Here is a 17,161-nt window from a genome sequence, read left to right as displayed (position 1 = left end):
CCAAGGTGAGTAGTTACTGAGGATGTACCTAGAGCGAGGTGCCCAGCTGGGCTGGAGTGTGGAGACTGTGGGGGAGACCCGTAGCAGTTGGGTTGGGAATCACATAATGGAGTCTTGCCTGCCTGGATGCAAAGATTGAACCTAATTTGGCAGACAACAGGGAGCCATTCTGCCATTCTAAAGCTTTAAATAAGATCATGGCATGATTGGAGTGATTTATTTATAAATTTATATTTCACCTTCATTTATATTATAGAATTCATACACTTAAGTATTAAAAATTCAAAAGTCATAGAAGCATACAAAAGAGAAATAAAACATTCCCAATGTGCTGGTTGGAGTGTAAATTGCTACAACTACTTTGGCAGGTCATTTGGCATTTTTTTTTTTATTTTTTTTATTTTTTTTTTTTTATGATAGTCACACACAGAGAGAGAGAGAGTCAGAGACACAGGCAGAGGGAGAAGCAGGCTCCATGCACCGGGAGCCCGACGTGGGACTCGATCCCGGGTCTCCAGGATCGCGCCCTGGGCCAAAGGCAGGCGCTAAACCGCTGCGCCACCCAGGGATCCCGGTCATTTGGCATTTGAACAAATACTTGCCCTATAACCCAGAAGTTGTTCCTAGGTGTATTTCTGAGACACGTGTGGGAATCTCCCGTAAAGGCCAAGCACCGAAGTAATCACAGCAACATTATTCCTAATAGCCCCATACTGGAAAAACAAAACAAAACTAAGCAGTGCAATGGACAAATAGATCGTGGTATATTCATACAGTGGAATATTATGTAGCAGTAATGATAAGCAGTCTACAACTATACACCACAAGAGTGGATCCAAGAGAATCAACATAACAGTGAGAAGAAGCCAGCTGCCCCCCACCCACCCCAGAAAGGCCATTCTGTTTATAAAGTTCAGAAACAGGCAAAACTAATATCTGGTATTAGAGATCAGGGTAGTGGCTACCCTTGGGGAGTGAGAGACCGGAAGACAGCACAGTGAGCTCTGGGGGTCCTGACAATGCTCTGTTTCTTCATCTGGGTGCTGGTTATATAGGTATGTTTGCTTTCTGAAAATTCATCAAGCTGTACACTTTGGGTTCATGCACTTTTCTGTCTAGATCTTATAATATTTAGATTTTAAAGTCACAGAAACACATCCTTCATACCCCTCTTCTGACAGTCCTTCTCCCTACAGTTCTTACCCATTAACAGTTTGGTTCATATCCTCCCAGATTTCCTCCCAAATATATATAAGCTATCTATAGCTTTACAAAAATGGTATTATGATTTACATAGTGTCCTGCAACGTACTTCGTTAACAATATGTCGAGGCAGTCTTTCTGTGTCATTGTATATGTAGATCTAGATGATTCTTTTTTTTAAAAAAAAGTTTTATTTTTAAGCTCTACCCCCAGTGTAGGGCTTGAACTCACAACCCTGAGATCAAGAGCTGCATGCTTTACTGACTGAACCAGCCAAGCTCCCCTAGATGATTCTTTTTAACTGTTGCACAGTATTTTATTGTGGGGTTGTGTCATTTAGTAAACTGGTCCCCTTTGATGGATAGTTAATTCCAGCATTTCAATGATGTAAATGATACATGGGAAACCTCTTCATGCATGTCTTTGTGTACTTTTGTGACTATTTGTGTAGAATAAATTAGTAGGAGTGGAATATTTTTGTTTGAAGTGGTAATTTAAGATAGTTAATCTGTTAATGACTTGTTGGGTGGGTGGGTTGGAAGCAGGGAGACCAGTTAGGAGGCTGTTGATGTAGTTTAGACTTGAGGTAATCAGGGCAGTTGGCTATGTAAGTGGACAAGAAAGGGGAGTGATAAAAGCTATGACAGGCAAAGACCTTATAAGACCTGCAATTTGGGGGCACCTAGGCGACTCAGTTGGTTAAGCATCTGCCTTCGGTTCAGGTCGTGATCCTGAGGTCCTGGGATTGATCCCCACTTCTGGCACCCTGCTCAGTGGGGAATCTGCTTCTTCCTCTCCCCCTGCCCCTTCCTCCCCCACTCATGTTCCCCTTCTCTCTAAAATAAATAAGTAAATTATTTTTTTAAAAAAACCGCCATTTGATGAGACAGGGGAAAGTCAGAGAGGTCCTGAGGGGGTTCTGAGTCTGCATGGCTAAGTTGACTGGGAAGAGTAGGACCAGGGATGGGTTTAGTTTTGGCCAGATTGCATTCAAGGATTCTGCTCATCACCTAGGTAGTGATGCTCAGAATGCAGTTGGAGGTATTGCTCTGGCCAGAGTTAAGGGCTCCAGGTTGGGGGTGGGATTCATTTGCTCCATGTTGATGGGTGTATTGAATGGTGAGGGCCTCATGTATAGGGATGGAGGCAATGGTCAGAGGGACTGGAGGAAATTCATAAAATTTACTGTCACAGAAGCCAAAAGAGAGATCTGAAGTGACTGTTGTTCAAAGGATGAAGTAATCAGTAGCCTACGTTAGTCTCCCTCCCACTGGCCCTGCAATGGGTACTGTCATTACATCTTGTACTTGGTCATCAAAGCACTTAATACACTTGTGATTAATCAATGTGATCATCTGTTCAGTGCCAACCTCCCCCTCTGAACTGTGTGCTCCGTGGAGGCAGGGACCATGCCACTCCCATACTCTTCTATCTCCAGCATCAGGCGCAGTGTTTGGCACACAGTGGTGTCGGTACCAAAATTGTTGTTGCTGTCTCCTGGCAGGACTCCAGCTGTTCATACTCCACGCCACCTCCTCTACTCTGTGCAGATTGGGAGAAGAGGGACTTAGGACCCTGCGGGAGAAAATTCAAGCTGCTCAGGTCAAGTTTTGGGTGCAGCAAGTGAGAGTGGGTGGCCAAAAGTGGGTCATCCAAACTCCCACTTATTTGTACATTACAGTAGCCAGCTGCATTTGGTGCCCAAAGCTTGTAGGACTTAAACTCCAAGCCTGTCCAGTGGGGCATTGTGATAACGGTGGACAGCGTAGCTTCTCCTTTGCTCCCCTTAACCAGCCCTTTGGAAAGCATGCCCTTCCCCATGTCTGAATTCATTATGCAGCAGCTCTTTCTAGCACCGCATTCATGAAGGGAATGGTGTTCCCATTGTGATGCTGGAGCCCTCCTTGCAAATATTTTGAACTTTGGCTTCCTTAAAGTGCCAGTCAAGACAGGTGTCTTAAGTTAGATTTCTCCAACAAGTACCCCAAGATGAGATTCACGTACAGGTGATGGAAGCACCCCCACAGGAGAGAGGGGGAAGCAGGAAGCACGCAGGAATGTGGGGTCAGGCACATCCCACAGAGCACAGCTTTAGCCAGTTCCACGGGGTTCCTCTGGACCAGTGTCATGCCTCAGAGTTGTTCTGTCCTGAGGCAAAGGACCTGATTGAAGGTTCCTTCTCGGGTTCCATTTAGGCTTTGATTAAGGGGACCACGGGTCATAAACTCACGGGCACTTATGCCTCTGCCCGTGTGGGGGCATCATAGGCTTAGTGGCCCAAAGGAAGCCTGAGAAACAAATGTAAAGTTGGCAGGTGGTGGCTGTCAGAAGCCAGTGTGGAGGGGCCTCACGGGAGCAGGAAGAGGGGAGATCTGTGAGAGATGGGTGGAGTGTCCGCATTGTCTGCTAAGGCGGGTCAAGGGGGTCTGTTTCTGGGACCCAATGAACCCAAAGCAGAGGCTGAAGTTCCTCTCTGTCTTCCGTCCACCTGTGCTTTATCAGTGGAAACCAGCACTTAGAAGCACATTCCACAGCTCCACGAAGGCTTCCCACTGAACAATAAGGAACTCAGCAAATGTTCATTGAGTGAGTGGAAGCACCATATTTCAGGAGCTGGTGACTGAGACAAGGCCCTTGTGCTTGGTCACGAGCAGTCCTGGGAGACTGGTTTGGTAAGCTGTGTGAATGGAATGGAAGGCACAGTGCAAGAAATGAGTGTGTGGTTATCTCTGTTCCCTGAAGAAGTTTGTTGGTTGAAGCGGGTGGTAGAAGAAGCAAAGCCATGAGCAGACTTGCAGGAGGAGTAGAAAGAACCAGAAAATGGAGAGGTGGCAGATTCAAGACCCAGAGAGGACAAATGGTAGGAGGAGTTCCTGGTGAGGGTGGGAGGAGGTGGGATGAGGAGAACAGGTGGCAGATCAGCCTTGGCCAGGAGAAGGGTTACCCCTTCCTTCCAGAGAGGAGGGGAGGGTTGAGGGGCATGTTGAAAGATCTGAGGAAGGTGTAATTTGGAATAAAGAGCAAGTCAAAGAAACACATCTTTCAGCCAAGTGGGAGAAAGGTCATTGGTTGGGGTGATGGAGTGAGGAGTGTGAAAGCATTGGCACAGTCACTTTGGGGACCTTGACTGAGTTGGTAGAGATGGCCAGTGGGGGATCGGTTGGCTGAGTTTAGGTGGTGGACCTTGTTGATGTGGTTGGGTACCAGATTGGGGACTCCCATGGTGGGGAAGGTGGCATGCTGGGGGAAATGCAAGATAGTTGGTGTGAGCAAATTTGGGAAGTGTTGGGACGTCTTACTCTGCAGTCATTGTGGCTACTTCTGTTTGGCACCTGCTGTGTGCCAGGCTCTGTGGCCAATGTCCAGCAACTCCATGGGATAGGTGCTACCTGCCTTGCCCAAGGTCTGGCAGCTAGTTGTGCAGAGCTTAAACTCTGTGCCTGTCCCAGCTGATTGCAGAACCAGCCTGATCTGAAGCCCATATAGGGCACTTGGATGTGAACTGCTTTGGTGCTGCAGAATGCCAGACAGATGTGAAGCACACTTTTCCAAACCTCTTCCTTAGCCCCTGTGGGGACTGAGTTGTGTCATACTTTGATTCTCTCTCTTCCAGGAGAAATGTGTCAGACCTTGGTGGGTGGAGACAAACAAGTGTGAGTCTCTAGAACAGGGCTCGGTGGGGAGGTAGAAAGTCCAGGCAGGTGTCTGCAGCCTGCCTGAAGGGTGCCAAGCTGTGGGTTTATATCTTGGGAATATATGTGCACAGTGTGTGTGTGTATGTGTGAGTTGGGGGATATCTCATTGTGCTTGTGAGTCTGTGCTTCTGAGTGAGCATGTGTGTATTTCTGAATCTTACTCTGTCTGAGCACCTGCCATACACAGAAAAACATAGAAATGGTTGGGTGTGTTGCACATACAGCCTAGGGAAAGAACAAATTGTGGAATGAAAGGAAGCACAGACAGGGACACATGTGTTCCCCTGTGTGTTCAGAAACACCCAGGTGACACACACATGGAGAAATGCACAGTGTCAGTTTCTCTGTGTGATTTCTTGAGCGGGTTGGCCTATACTTCTTATGAATATGCGTCTGTGTGTATGACTGGCACATACCCATTTAGCCTCAGAAAGACAGAATGATAGGTATCTGGAGACTCATAGAAATGCATAAATATAAACACTCAGACATACATTAAGGCATTCTGTGTTGTTGCATGTATAATCCTGTGTGTTTATATGTTACTGTGTGTTTTTCTGTGGTGGACATCCGTGTGCCTGAATAATGCAGATACATGTGGGAGACAAACGTAGGCATACTGAGAAACACACAATGTCTCTTTGTGTGTGTGCGTGTGTGTGTGTGTGTGTGTGCGCGCGCGCGTGCCTTTTAAAGTCAGAGAGGGAAGGAGGAGGGAGGCCAGGAGGAGGCCAGTGGGAGGCATCCTGGTCTTACTCTGTCTCCTGGCACACAGACCCAGGTTCCCCTACCTTTTGCCTAAGAAGGATGGTAGGATTTGGGTGGCACTGCTTTGCTCCAGGGAGTTGGTCAGTAAGCACTGAGGAAGCCCCTGAGGTATATGAGCTCATCTCAGCCTGTCTAGAGACATGGAGAAGATTTCCCTGAAGATCTACCCCCACCTCTAGCAAACCCACAGTCCCTACAGGGTGGCAGGCAATGAAAAGCTTACCCTGATCAACGAGCTGTGATCAATTCCTGGTGCCGTCATTCCCCCTAGCTTTTTGGCTCTAGTGGTGTGGACAACTGACTTAATCTCTGTGTCTCTATGTCCTTGATGCTAAAGTGGAAGAGCAGACCCATCTACCATGGGTGGTTGAGGGTTAAGATGACTCTCAAGGCAGACATCTGTTCATCCATGAGTTATTAATTGAGCAACTACTGTGGCTGGACCCTCCTCTCAGCCCTGGGGATTCAGCTGGCAGCAAAGCAAAGTACCATGCACTGATAGAGTTCGTCTTCCATGGGAAGGAAGCTGGCCAAGAAACCAACAATGAACAACATGTCTGGGATGGTGCTGGGAAGAAAGCCAAAGCAGGGTGATGGGACAGAGAGGGGTGGGGTGTGGTAGGGGCAGGGAGTGGTCAAGGAAGGTCTTGAATAAGATGATGTTTGGTCACGGAGTGAAAGCAAAGGAGTGAGCTACTGGTGGAGGAGAGGGTGTTTCAGAGTGCCCTAGCAAGGGCAGAGGACCATACATTACAAGCCTGTTGTTCTCCCATTTTACCATTGAGGAAATGGAGGCACAAAGAGGCTGAGCAATTTGCCCAAAGTCTCATAGCCACAGAGAGAGAAATCCAGATTTGAACCTGGTTCAAACCAAACGGTCTGGTTTCAGAGCCAGTGGCCTAAATCGGCAGTCCCCAATTAGGGGTGACTTTTGTTCCCCACTAGGGGAATGTTTGGCAATGTCTGGAGACGTTTTTGGTTGCCACACTGGACTGGAAGGTGCTACCAGCATCTAGTGGGTAGAGACCAGGGATACTGATACACCTCCTGCAATGCACAGGACACCCCTGACAACTCAGCAAGATCTCATCTAAATTGCCAGTGCTGCTGAGAAAACCTGGTCCAAATTCATGCAGAGCACACAACAGAGAATGACACATTGTAAGTGCTCAATGAAAAGTAGCTGGAGAGGAGGAGAAATGATCTGTAGAAAGTTTCAAGGGAAAGATGAGTTCAAGGGGGAGAGAAAGTACTTGGAAATGAATCCAACAGTTAGCAGGACTCATGGGGTACTGCCTGTTGGGTGGGTATGAAAGGCAGGGCTGCCCCAGGGAGTGGGGTACTGGTGAGGCAGGTGGAAGGATGAATTTGGTGTCCTGGAGTTGGGGGCCGACACTGGGCAATCACCAGCCACCATAACACTAACCAGATGACTTGTCTCTTTGTCCCTTCCCACCCTGTATCTCTTTCTCCCCATCTCTCTTGGCCTCTCTGCCCAGAAGGGGACAGCCGGAGGCTGAAGGGGGCCATCCAGAGGAGCACGGAGACCGGCCTGGCGGTGGAGATGCCCAGCCGGACGCTGCGCCAGGCCAGCCACGAGTCCATTGAGGACAGCATGAATAGCTACGGCTCCGAGGGCAAGTGAGTGTGGGGCCCCGCCCACTGCCAGCCCTCCTGGCTTTGCAGGCCCTGTGGTGTAGGGCGGGAGGGGCAGGGCAACACCCTCCAGGAGCTCTGGCTCAGCCTCGGGTTGGTGGGGCATTGGCTCCGCGCTCCTGGTAGTTCAGAAGGGAGGTGATAAAGCAAGGAAGCTCCAAGGGTGTGGTGGAGAGGGTGGCTGAGTGATCCCGGGCACGTGCCTTCTGTAAAACTGAGTGATAATAGCAACCTCAGAGGAGTTGGATGGGTTAATATTTAGAGCATAGGACAGTGTTGGCACATGAGTGTCGTATGTCAGTGCTGCACAATAAAGAAGGGGGTTGAAAGGGGCTTTATCACGGTGTTACTGTTTACTTTCTTAATTTCTTAAATCATGATTGGTTTTTAAAAATATATATTACTGCTTGATAAAGAGTCTTATGTATGTCAAGCCATGAACTATTAGGTATGATGGCCTCCTCACCAGTGTCCTCTCTCCCCTGACAGTACATCAGAATCACCGGGCACTTGATCCCAATACAGATTGCAGGGCTCTGTGCCCTGAATCAGTCTCGGGGAGTGGAGCTCAGGAACTCCATTTTCTTTTTTTTATTTATTTATTTTTATTTTTTTTTATTTTTTTTAGGAACTCCATTTTCTAAAGGCTCCCTGAGGATAGACTACTCTAGGCTGGGGGTTCTCGTCTTTGCTGAATTATGGACCTCTTTGAGAACTTTGGGCAAGTTTTGGGCCTGCCTTCCTCTAAAAAATACATGTGCATACATCCCTAACACACACACACACACACACACACACACACACACACACACAGTCACTCATTCTTACACACACATATAGTTGTACATACTCTTTTCATAATTGTAGAGGGTTCCTAGATTCCCCTAGAGCCCATCCATGGATCCCTCGCAAAGAAACTTTGCTCCCAAGTGATTTTCTTATTGTACAGATGACCCGGGGAGCTCAGAGAGGTTGAGGAGCTGGTCCTGGATCACACAGCACATTAACAGGTCTGGAACTCAGGAATCCTGACTCTCGGTGGGGGCTCACTCCATGGCAACGTTTTGTTCCCTTGTCTTAGCCATCCTCAGCCAGGGGATTCTCATCACCCTCATGAGGACACTGGAGCTTGGGGAGGTTGAAGCTGTGCTATCCAGTACAGTGGACACTAGGCATGTGGCTATTTAAATGTAGGTTAATTTAAATGGAATAAAATGAAATACTCTGTTTTTCTATCATGCTGGCCATATTTCAAGTGCTCAGCAACATGTGTCCAGTGGCAACTGTTTGGGAGAGTGCAGAGACAGACCATCTCTGCCCTCGCAGACAGTTCCATTGGACAGCGTTGGCTCAGTGGCTTGTCCGAGGGCAGACACCAGCCAGGCCACTGTGGGGCAGGGCTGGGGCTCGGCTACCACCTTCTCTTCACCCGTTTCTGGCGCTACCTCCTGGCTGGGGGTTCCTGCTGGCTGGAAGCCTTCCCACCCCCAGCCCCTCCTAAACTGGGCATCTCCGGCCTCTGTGAATGGCCTTGCCTTGGCAGAGGCTGCTGTTCCACCCACCTCCTAGGGAGGCTTTCCGGAGGGCGAGAAGAGGAGGAGGATAGGCAGAAGGGAGAGGAAGAGGAGGAGGAGGAAGGGAACAAGTGTTTTCTTTAACCTGAGAAACTTGGCAAGGCAGCAACACTTAGAGGAAGATATTCTAGGCATCAGGGTAGCAGTGGGTCTCTGCCGAGTTCCAGAGGGCCTGGAGGCTTGGGCACTGACCCCCAGGTGGCCTTGGGCACATCTCTTGGCCTCTCAAGCTTTGGAAGGCTGGTAAACATCTTGTCTCTTGGTCTCGCAGGCAGCTCAGGGGGAGGGCAGTGCGGTGCAGTGAGCAAGAGTAGGGAGTCAAACCCAGAGTCCCAGTTTACAGAAGGCTCAGAGAAGCCACGTGACTTGTCCAAGGAGAGAGAGCAGCATAGGAGGGTGTGATGAAGGAGAAATGAGCTGATGCCTGCACATGACAGGTGCTTGGGAGGTGGCTCTTGTCGTTTGCTGCGATGTGCTTTGAGGGACCAGAGAATCTGATTATGTTAGAGAGATTCCAAACAAGGACTCTGGAGTCAGACAAGTCTGGTTTGTGGCTCATTTCTGCTTCTTAGTAGCTGTGTGACTTTGGGGAAGTTACTTTACCTCTGTGAGCCCAGTTTCTTCATCTCTGGAAAGGGGACAAGAATAGTACCTACAGACTACTCTTAAAGTTACATGAATTAAAATATGTACAAGCGCTTAGAATAGTGACTGGCACATAGCATGCACTATTATTCTATTATTATTGGCCGTGATTATTGTTATTTGTTGTTGATTCAGCTCCTGTTAGTTGAGTATTTTGCTTCTCGTAGCCACTTGCATCTTAATGGATACAAGGAGTCACCCCAGCTGCAGTCGTGTCTGTAGAGTACTTAGCACAGAGCAAGCATGGGATTGATGTTGGCTGTGACATTTATGATTATCAAAAGGTTTGGTATGGAGATCTCTTGAGCCCAATTGAGGAAGGATCAGGTGGGTTGGAGGGTGCTGGTTCCAGCAGAGGGGAGAGTCTTGCCCTCTGGAGAGGTTCTGAGTCTTGGTGAAGCCCAGCCAGGTTCTATCACCCCACCTAACACCTGGGCAAGGAAGGGGCATAGAAAGGACAGAGGGGACATGGAGTTGTGGTCGGCCTCCTCCTTGTTCTGGAGGTATTTTGGGTACTGGTGGGACCCAGATGCCAGGCTCTGAAATAGGAGGGGGTGTGACTGTCCTCCCCTTGGGCTCCTGCCAGCCCAGCTGAGGCTTACGAGGAGCCAGTGTGCTCGAGCAGCCCCCGCGAGCCTGCAGCCCCTGGCACTGCTGGATCTGCCTGTCCGTGCCCTGGATCATTAAGCATGTGTCTTCCTGCAAGTGGGCACAGGTCTTTTTTATTTCAGCAGACATGATCGAGTACCCACAGTGTGCTAGACAATTGGGCTGGGCACCTGGGAGACCCTGCCTTGCACTGACCAAGCAACTAGCAGTGAGGTGAGAGCTGCACAGGACAGGCATAGAGGACTTTGAAAACGCTGCATCCTAACCAGGTCTCTGGGCTAGGGAAGGGGTACGTAGGGGTGGGGCCATTCTGTCACTGAAGATCCTTGGGTTCTAGGGTTCGTGATATCAGCCAACAGTGATGTCAGCCCTCGCTGTTTAGAGTGTGGCCCACAGTGCAGCAGCATCAGCATCCCCTGGGAGCCTGTTAGAAATGCATCATCTCAGGCTCTACCTCAGACCTACTGAATCCGAAGCTGAAGATTTACAAGATCTCCAGGCGGTTCATGTGCACGTTAAGGTTGAGAAGCTCTGGCTTAGTGGTAATAACATTCTAGAGCTAATCCTTACAGAGCACGTGTGGGCACTCTGTGAAGTACTTTTACATATATTAGCCTATTTAATCCTCACAACAACCTGATGACGCTGAGGCTGTTCGTGTCCCCATTTTACGGACCAGGAAACAGAAGCTAAAAGAGCTTAATTTAAAAAAAAAAAAGTTAATTAACTTGCCCAAGGTCATTCAGCCAGTTAGTGGCTTCAAATGCCAGGCTTCAGATCTGGGCCTTGGACTCCACCCTTAACCTTTTTACACTTGACTCTTTCCCTCATTTAATGGTTGTATCCATCAAGAGATCTGGAGGTGGATGCTTCCAGGGTGGTTTGGTGGCTCAGTGAGCCCCTTCATCTTTTCCTTCCCTAGATCTCAGCATCTCAGACTGATCCTGGTATATCTCCTGTGGCCAGGAAAGGGCTCTCCTCCCCTGAGCCCCTTTCTGCCTGGTTGAAAATTGGAGTTCTCTGTGCTAAGGATGGAAGGGAACAGCTGTGGGTTTGGCAGAGCCAAGCTCCCCACCTCCCCTCCAGCAGGCCCATCTCTCCTATGGAAAGGGGCAGGGGGTCAAGCTCCCTGAGAAAGACCATGAGAATAGTGCCTCCCCAGACACCCCTTGGATCCTGAGATACTCGCTGGTGACTGCTTTAGTCTGGGTTCCTCAGAACCAGACCTGAGAAGTGGATTTGAGTGCAAGTCATTCACTTGGGAGATGATTCCAGAAAACCGTGGTGAAGGAGCATGGGAGAGAAGCAGAACAGAGCAGGCATCCAGGAACATGTGCTTTAAGAAGCTAGCTGCCACTGTAGGCAGGAGCTTGACTGATCCTGATGAGGACTCTGGGAGCTGTCCCCCCTGCGGTAGGGGGAGCTGGAATATTCATACTTGACTCTCTCTCCTACTGGTTGGTGGCTGCTTTGCATTAACTCTCCTGCCCTCCCTGCAGCAAGCACAGTGAGTGAGTGAGGCCAGAGGAACACAGGAACTGGCAGTGAGAGGTCCAGGAGCGCTGCTGTGAGGCTTGAGGGGTAGAGGGGCGTGGGGACAAGCAAAGCCTGCTGAGCACACAGCTCACTGTCTCCTGGCTGCCCAAACCAGAACCTGGGGTTCTCCCAGGCGGCTTCCCCTCTCCATTTCCATATCCAGCCCCTCATTGGGCTCTTCCATTTTATTCCTATCTTTGACTCATCCATTTCTTTCCCTCCCACCCCCCTGGTGAGGCCACTCATCACTCTTGCTGGGATGCATGCAAGTCTTCCTTTTGGTCTAAACTCCATAGTCCGTCACTTGGCATTTACTTCCACTGATCCCTGCCATCCTCTCCCAGGCCCCGGCCATGTGTCCCCTGCTCCAGCGTCCCGAACCTCTTATGCTTTCCTCTGTCTCCGGGTCTTTGCTTCCTCTACCTGGCACTGCCTTTCCCACCTCTACTCCCTCTCCAGCCTCTGACTCATTCCTCCTCCAGATCTCAGCTCAGAACTGGCACATACGCTTCATCTCCTGTGCCAACTCCAGTTAATTGATAGTGGCTCCCTGGAATGCCATGTTGAGAAGGATTCTGGAGCTTAGTCCAGCCTTGGCAGGAGTGTCGAGGTTGATTAGCAATGTCTGCCCTGGGTGTGGACAGAGGAGATAGAATGGCAAGGTCTGCCCTTCCTCTGGCGGTATTGGAGGCTTCCACAGCTGCTTCCCACTGCAGCGCCTTCCGCTGTCTTGTAATTGTCATGTATATGTCCGTCTGTCCCCCTAGACACTGAGTTCAGTGCCTGTCCAGCATAAGACCTGGCCTACAGGTGATGTTTTGCGAATTTTGATGGATAATGGGTTGGTGCAATGAGCAGAAGCACACCCACATTCCATTCCTTCTCGAACTTCCTCAACCTCCATCACATAGAATCGGGTCCCCAGCACCCTCTCAAAGTCCCAGGAGCTCTTGAAGCTGGCTCTCAGAGCCCCTCCTGCTCCTTCCCTCACTGTCCCTGATGTGTCTGGATCACCAACATCAGCTCCCTGGGCTCTCATTGTCCTGATGTGTCTGGATCACCCTCATTGTCCCTCATTGTCCTGATGTGTCTGGATCACCAACATCAGCTCCCTGGGCATCTAGGTCACTGTGCCCATAAGCCCTGGAAAGCTGGTGTGTGGCCATGGCACCTGGGCTCACATCTTTGCCAAGGCTGTTTCTCTAGTCACCAAAGGCCCCAGACGCCTGGTGAGTGGTTGGAAGCCCTTTTCTCTTGCCTACCCCTGCTATATTATGGTCCTTGCCTGAAGGACAAACCAGGACTGGATGTGGCTGTGGGCTAGGAGACAGGGGGATTTGTTTTGTTCCGTTTTATAAGCACTAGTATTTATGGAACATTTGACTGTGCCAGATTCAGTTCTAAGAAGTTCATCTCATTTAGTACTTACAACAGCCCTGAGGGGTATACTGTCGTTTATTCCTGCCTCACCAAAACGGAAACCCAGACTCTGAGAGGTGAGGCATGTGTCTCTGCAGCTAGCAAGTTGGGGGTGTTGGGGGGTTGGTCAGGATTCAAATCCACAATTCAAATTCAAATTCAAGTCCACCCAGAGCACTGACTGCAAACCCCAGTGCTCTGCTGTGGATGAAGGGAAGGTTTCCCCAGGGCATGGAGACTCAGCAGAGCAGGGTGGTTAAGCAGATACACCCTGGAGCCAGACTGCCACATTCTAGCAGAGGGATCCTGCTTGGGTTATGTACCATTTCTATGCCTTGGTTTCCCCTTCTGTTATTTATTTGATAAATGAAAAAGTAAATCAACTCTCTGGCTTCATGCCTGTGAGCCACACTCTGTGTGCTTGGGGGCAGGTTTGGAAATGTCTTGGTGCTTGAGAAGCCCAAGTTGGGATGGTGGATTCTGCATCTCCTGGCGTATAGTCAATTCTGCAACACCACTTGTTTTGAAAACGTGAATTTGTCCTAACACAGTTAAAGTATTAGGGAAGAATTTTAGCACAATACAGATTTTGCCTTTGCTTGGGTTTGTTTCATCCATGAGAAACACTAGGGGAACGCAGAAAACTGCACCCACATGGGAATATGCCAAACACAACTCACCCCTCCAGCCGCTTCCTACTCCCGCGGTTCCTGTACCGTGTCCCTTCAGCACCATCAGCACTGGGTCTGGTCAGCTCTCTATCCCTTCTCAGACAGCCCTCCTCCACCACTCTGCAGCAGCTCATGAGCTGCAATCCTCCAGACACTTATTTCCACAAGCAAACTTTTAGTTGTCTCCTAGGTAAAGTACCGTATTTATTGTAGTATGTATGCATTTCTTAACCATTTAATGTGTATAAAGACTGTGCTACCATTTTTACTATATTCCTGTCATGTGTGTGTGTGTGTGTGTGTGTGTGAGAGAGAGAGAGAGATACTGACATAGTGTTTGAACATCGTGCCCCTAACCCAGAAGCTCTGTGATTTATTATGGAAGGATTTTGCACTGCAGAGTGATTTTTAGGAATCTCTATTTTGCATCATAGCAGAAGTGACTGTAGTGGAGGCTCCGCAGGTCTGTGGGATGGCAGATGGATGGGTGGAAACATGGGGGCGACAGTGAATGGGAGAACAGAGAACCCATAAAATACCAAAACCTTTCAGAGCCACATAACCCATAATCACCATGAGGGCTGTGCAGCCTTTTAATTTCAGATGCGGTTGAGACAGGTGATCCATCTGAAAAAAGAGAAGAGGCCATCCCTAAGTAACCCAGTTACTTCTTTAACGGTCAAAAGCACAGAAAAGCCACAGGCCAAACCGAGCTCAAAGGTTAATGATAAAAGACAAATGGGTTTCAGCTCCACAAACAAAACTAACAAGATTTGAAATGCAGAAAATCTTATTTCACCATTAACACAAAATAAAAGGCCAGCGGCACACAGGTTGTAATCCCATTTCAGCCTTGGCTCTACCTGCATGGCTGGCGTGTGTCCCCAGGAGGAACCAGCTGCTGCAGCCTGCCCCCCATCTGCTCCCCAGCCTCCTCCCCAGGCCTCTCCCCCATGGCATGGGCTTTGTTCAGGGATCCAGATGCTGTACTTCCAAATAGGTCTGGAGTCAGAAGTGCAATGAAGAGGGAGAAGAGGCTCTTCCAGGCCAGACAGCAGGGGCCAGCACTGATTCATCCAGCATATAATGTGTGCTGGGTGCAGTGCTGAACATTATCTTGCATTATCTTACTACGCTTTATCCCCATTTCATACACGAGAAAACAGCAGCTCAGAGAAGTTACAAAACTTACCCCAGGTTGCACAGCACTGGAATCCAAGGTCTGTCTTAGGCCAAAGTCCAGACTCAGCCACTGTATTTTCCCAGTTTGGGACCACCTGAAAGGTTTAGCAGTGAACATTTATTGAGTTTCTGCTGCATACAAGGCATGGTCTAAGTAGTAGCATGTGTATGGTATTTAATTCAGCAGGCTCTTTCCCACCCCTTTGCGAATGGACCCTATAAGCAGAGATTTTTGAAAATTTTAAAACTGGTACAACACAGGCGCCTGCCAATGGCATGGATGCACACTGTCTAAGAGGTAGGTAAGTGTGCTCTTGTGTGCAAATGAGAAAATTTAAGTGCAGAGACAGCAGCAGCATGTCAGAGATCATACAGCAAGCAGGTGACCAGTGACTAGAACCAGCTCGACTTTGTGTCCCCTGCCTTTTGTTCTACTCCAGGGAGGATCCCCAAGGTGAAGTGGGATCTCTGATACAGTCAGTCCTCAGACCAGCAGGAACTACCACTTTCTTCTTCCTTCCTCCAGCCCCATGGAGGATGTGATAACCCCGTTCAGGGTTTCTGGGGCGTCTGTCTGGATCCTTGGCAGCCAGCAAGGCACCCTGGGATGGGAAATCAGGCAGCCGCCCAGATATTATAAACAATTACCGCTAATTACCAGGCCTGCCAGTTCCCCATTGTCTGCTCACAATCCCACCAGGAACTGAGGAGCAGAGAATGATGATGTTGGAGGGAACTTTCAATTTCAAGCTGCAGAAAACCTCACTCTGCCTGGGAGGCCGAGCCCTTTGGTGACTTGGAACCCAAGAGGTACCACCAGTTTGGGGCTTTCAGAGCCCAGACTCTCCTTGCAAAATGGAGCCTGGACCCCACAGATGGCCCCAAATGTAGAATGTAAAAGAGACAGGGCCATGGAGGAAGGCCCGTATTACCAGTCGTGGGAGAGTCTAGGTCTTAGCTTTGGTGCTATGAACTAAGAGTCTTTGCAAGAAGAATTTCTGTCCCTAGATATTTAAGTTCTTTTCCCCATACTTTCTCTATGAGACTGTTGCATAATTGCTAAGATAATAGATTCAGAAGCCGGACTGCTGGGATTCAGTACTCCTCTGCCTCTGTCTTGGTTTGGCCCTCTCTCGGGTATGGCAGGAACATATGCTTCTCTTGGGCTTAGAAGGACACACAGAGCCTCAGAGACACAGGTTCACTTGACAAGACACCAGGCAGTCATTTCTGCAAAGCATCATGCTTTCTGAGCTCCACCCAGTAGGAAGGATGGGTACATGTCCCCTCTGCTTTCAGATTCTCCAGGCCTGCATGGGGATTCTTGTCAGCACCACCATCCCAGTGCAGGGACCTGGGCCTTCCCTGAGGACTCTCCAGCATCCCCACTGTCCCCCCTTCCCCCCTTCCTGACTTCCACTGCTCTCTCAGGCTGAGGAGTCTTCATTTGGTTATCTGGGGACAGGGCAGCCTGGTTTTTGCACATATTCTTCTAAGTCTGTTTCTTCTTGGATTTGAAATTCAAAATCCAGGCATCTGACCAGCTTGCTCACTGCCTTCTACTGGGTTATCTCTTGCCGAGACTACTGCCTGAATGGAAGAGGGTGGCAGGGATGGTAGGAAATCATGAAAAGGAAAAATATTCAGGCTACATACAATGTCAAATTATTATTCCACCATCAAGCCTGCTAATAACTTAAGTAGAAACAGGATCTACTGGCACACCGCACAGGTACCTCACAGGGTTGAGAGAGGAGCTTGCGCAGCCAAGACCAGGGAGCTAGTTTGGGGCTCTTGGTGAGGACCATGCAAGGGGCTCATAGCAGAGCCCCTTTTGGTCTCTGGGATTCTCTTTTATTGTTTGCCAGAGAGATTTTTTGTTTGACCGAGCTTGAGTCAGGTGTCTAATCTGTGGATCTGTGAGCTTGGGCCAGGGGCACCATATTTAAGTAAAGCCAGTTGCCATAACTAGCCTCTATAATCAATGACTGAATGAAAACATTCATTTCTTGTTCATGCCAATTTCAATGCAGATGTTTCTGGTCTTTGGGGTCAGCTCCTTTGTTTTTTTTTTGTTTTTTTTTTCTGTGGCTTTGCCATCATTAGAGTGTCATATGGGGCAAAGAGAGAAGATTGTATGTGAGGGCTTTTTTTTTTTTTTTCCTAATTGTGGCAAAATACTGAGGATACCAACTTATCATCA

At 49.0% G+C, this 17,161-nt stretch overlaps 1 protein-coding gene across 3 annotated transcripts in view; it reads left to right on the top strand.

The window, feature by feature from the left end:
* Window positions 1-17,161, top strand: part of RIMS4 (regulating synaptic membrane exocytosis 4) — an 88,577-nt gene that overhangs the window by 58,402 nt on the left and 13,014 nt on the right. For 2 of the 3 annotated variants that reach the window (XM_025470182.3, XM_025470181.3), the window contains one exon: window positions 7,169-7,307. In XM_025470182.3, coding sequence (XP_025325967.1) covers window positions 7,231-7,307 — 77 coding nt within the window. In that variant the 5' untranslated portion in view covers window positions 7,169-7,230. Of the gene's footprint in view, window positions 1-7,165; window positions 7,308-17,161 lie in introns of all 3 variants that reach the window. The other variant, XM_025470180.3, reaches the window with a different exon arrangement.

Source organism: Canis lupus, chromosome 24, assembly GCF_003254725.2.
Source record: "Canis lupus dingo isolate Sandy chromosome 24, ASM325472v2, whole genome shotgun sequence".
Lineage (NCBI taxonomy): Eukaryota > Metazoa > Chordata > Mammalia > Carnivora > Canidae > Canis > Canis lupus.
The sequence above is the reverse complement of the archived record's forward strand: the minus strand, read 5'-3'. Positions and strand labels throughout refer to the sequence as shown.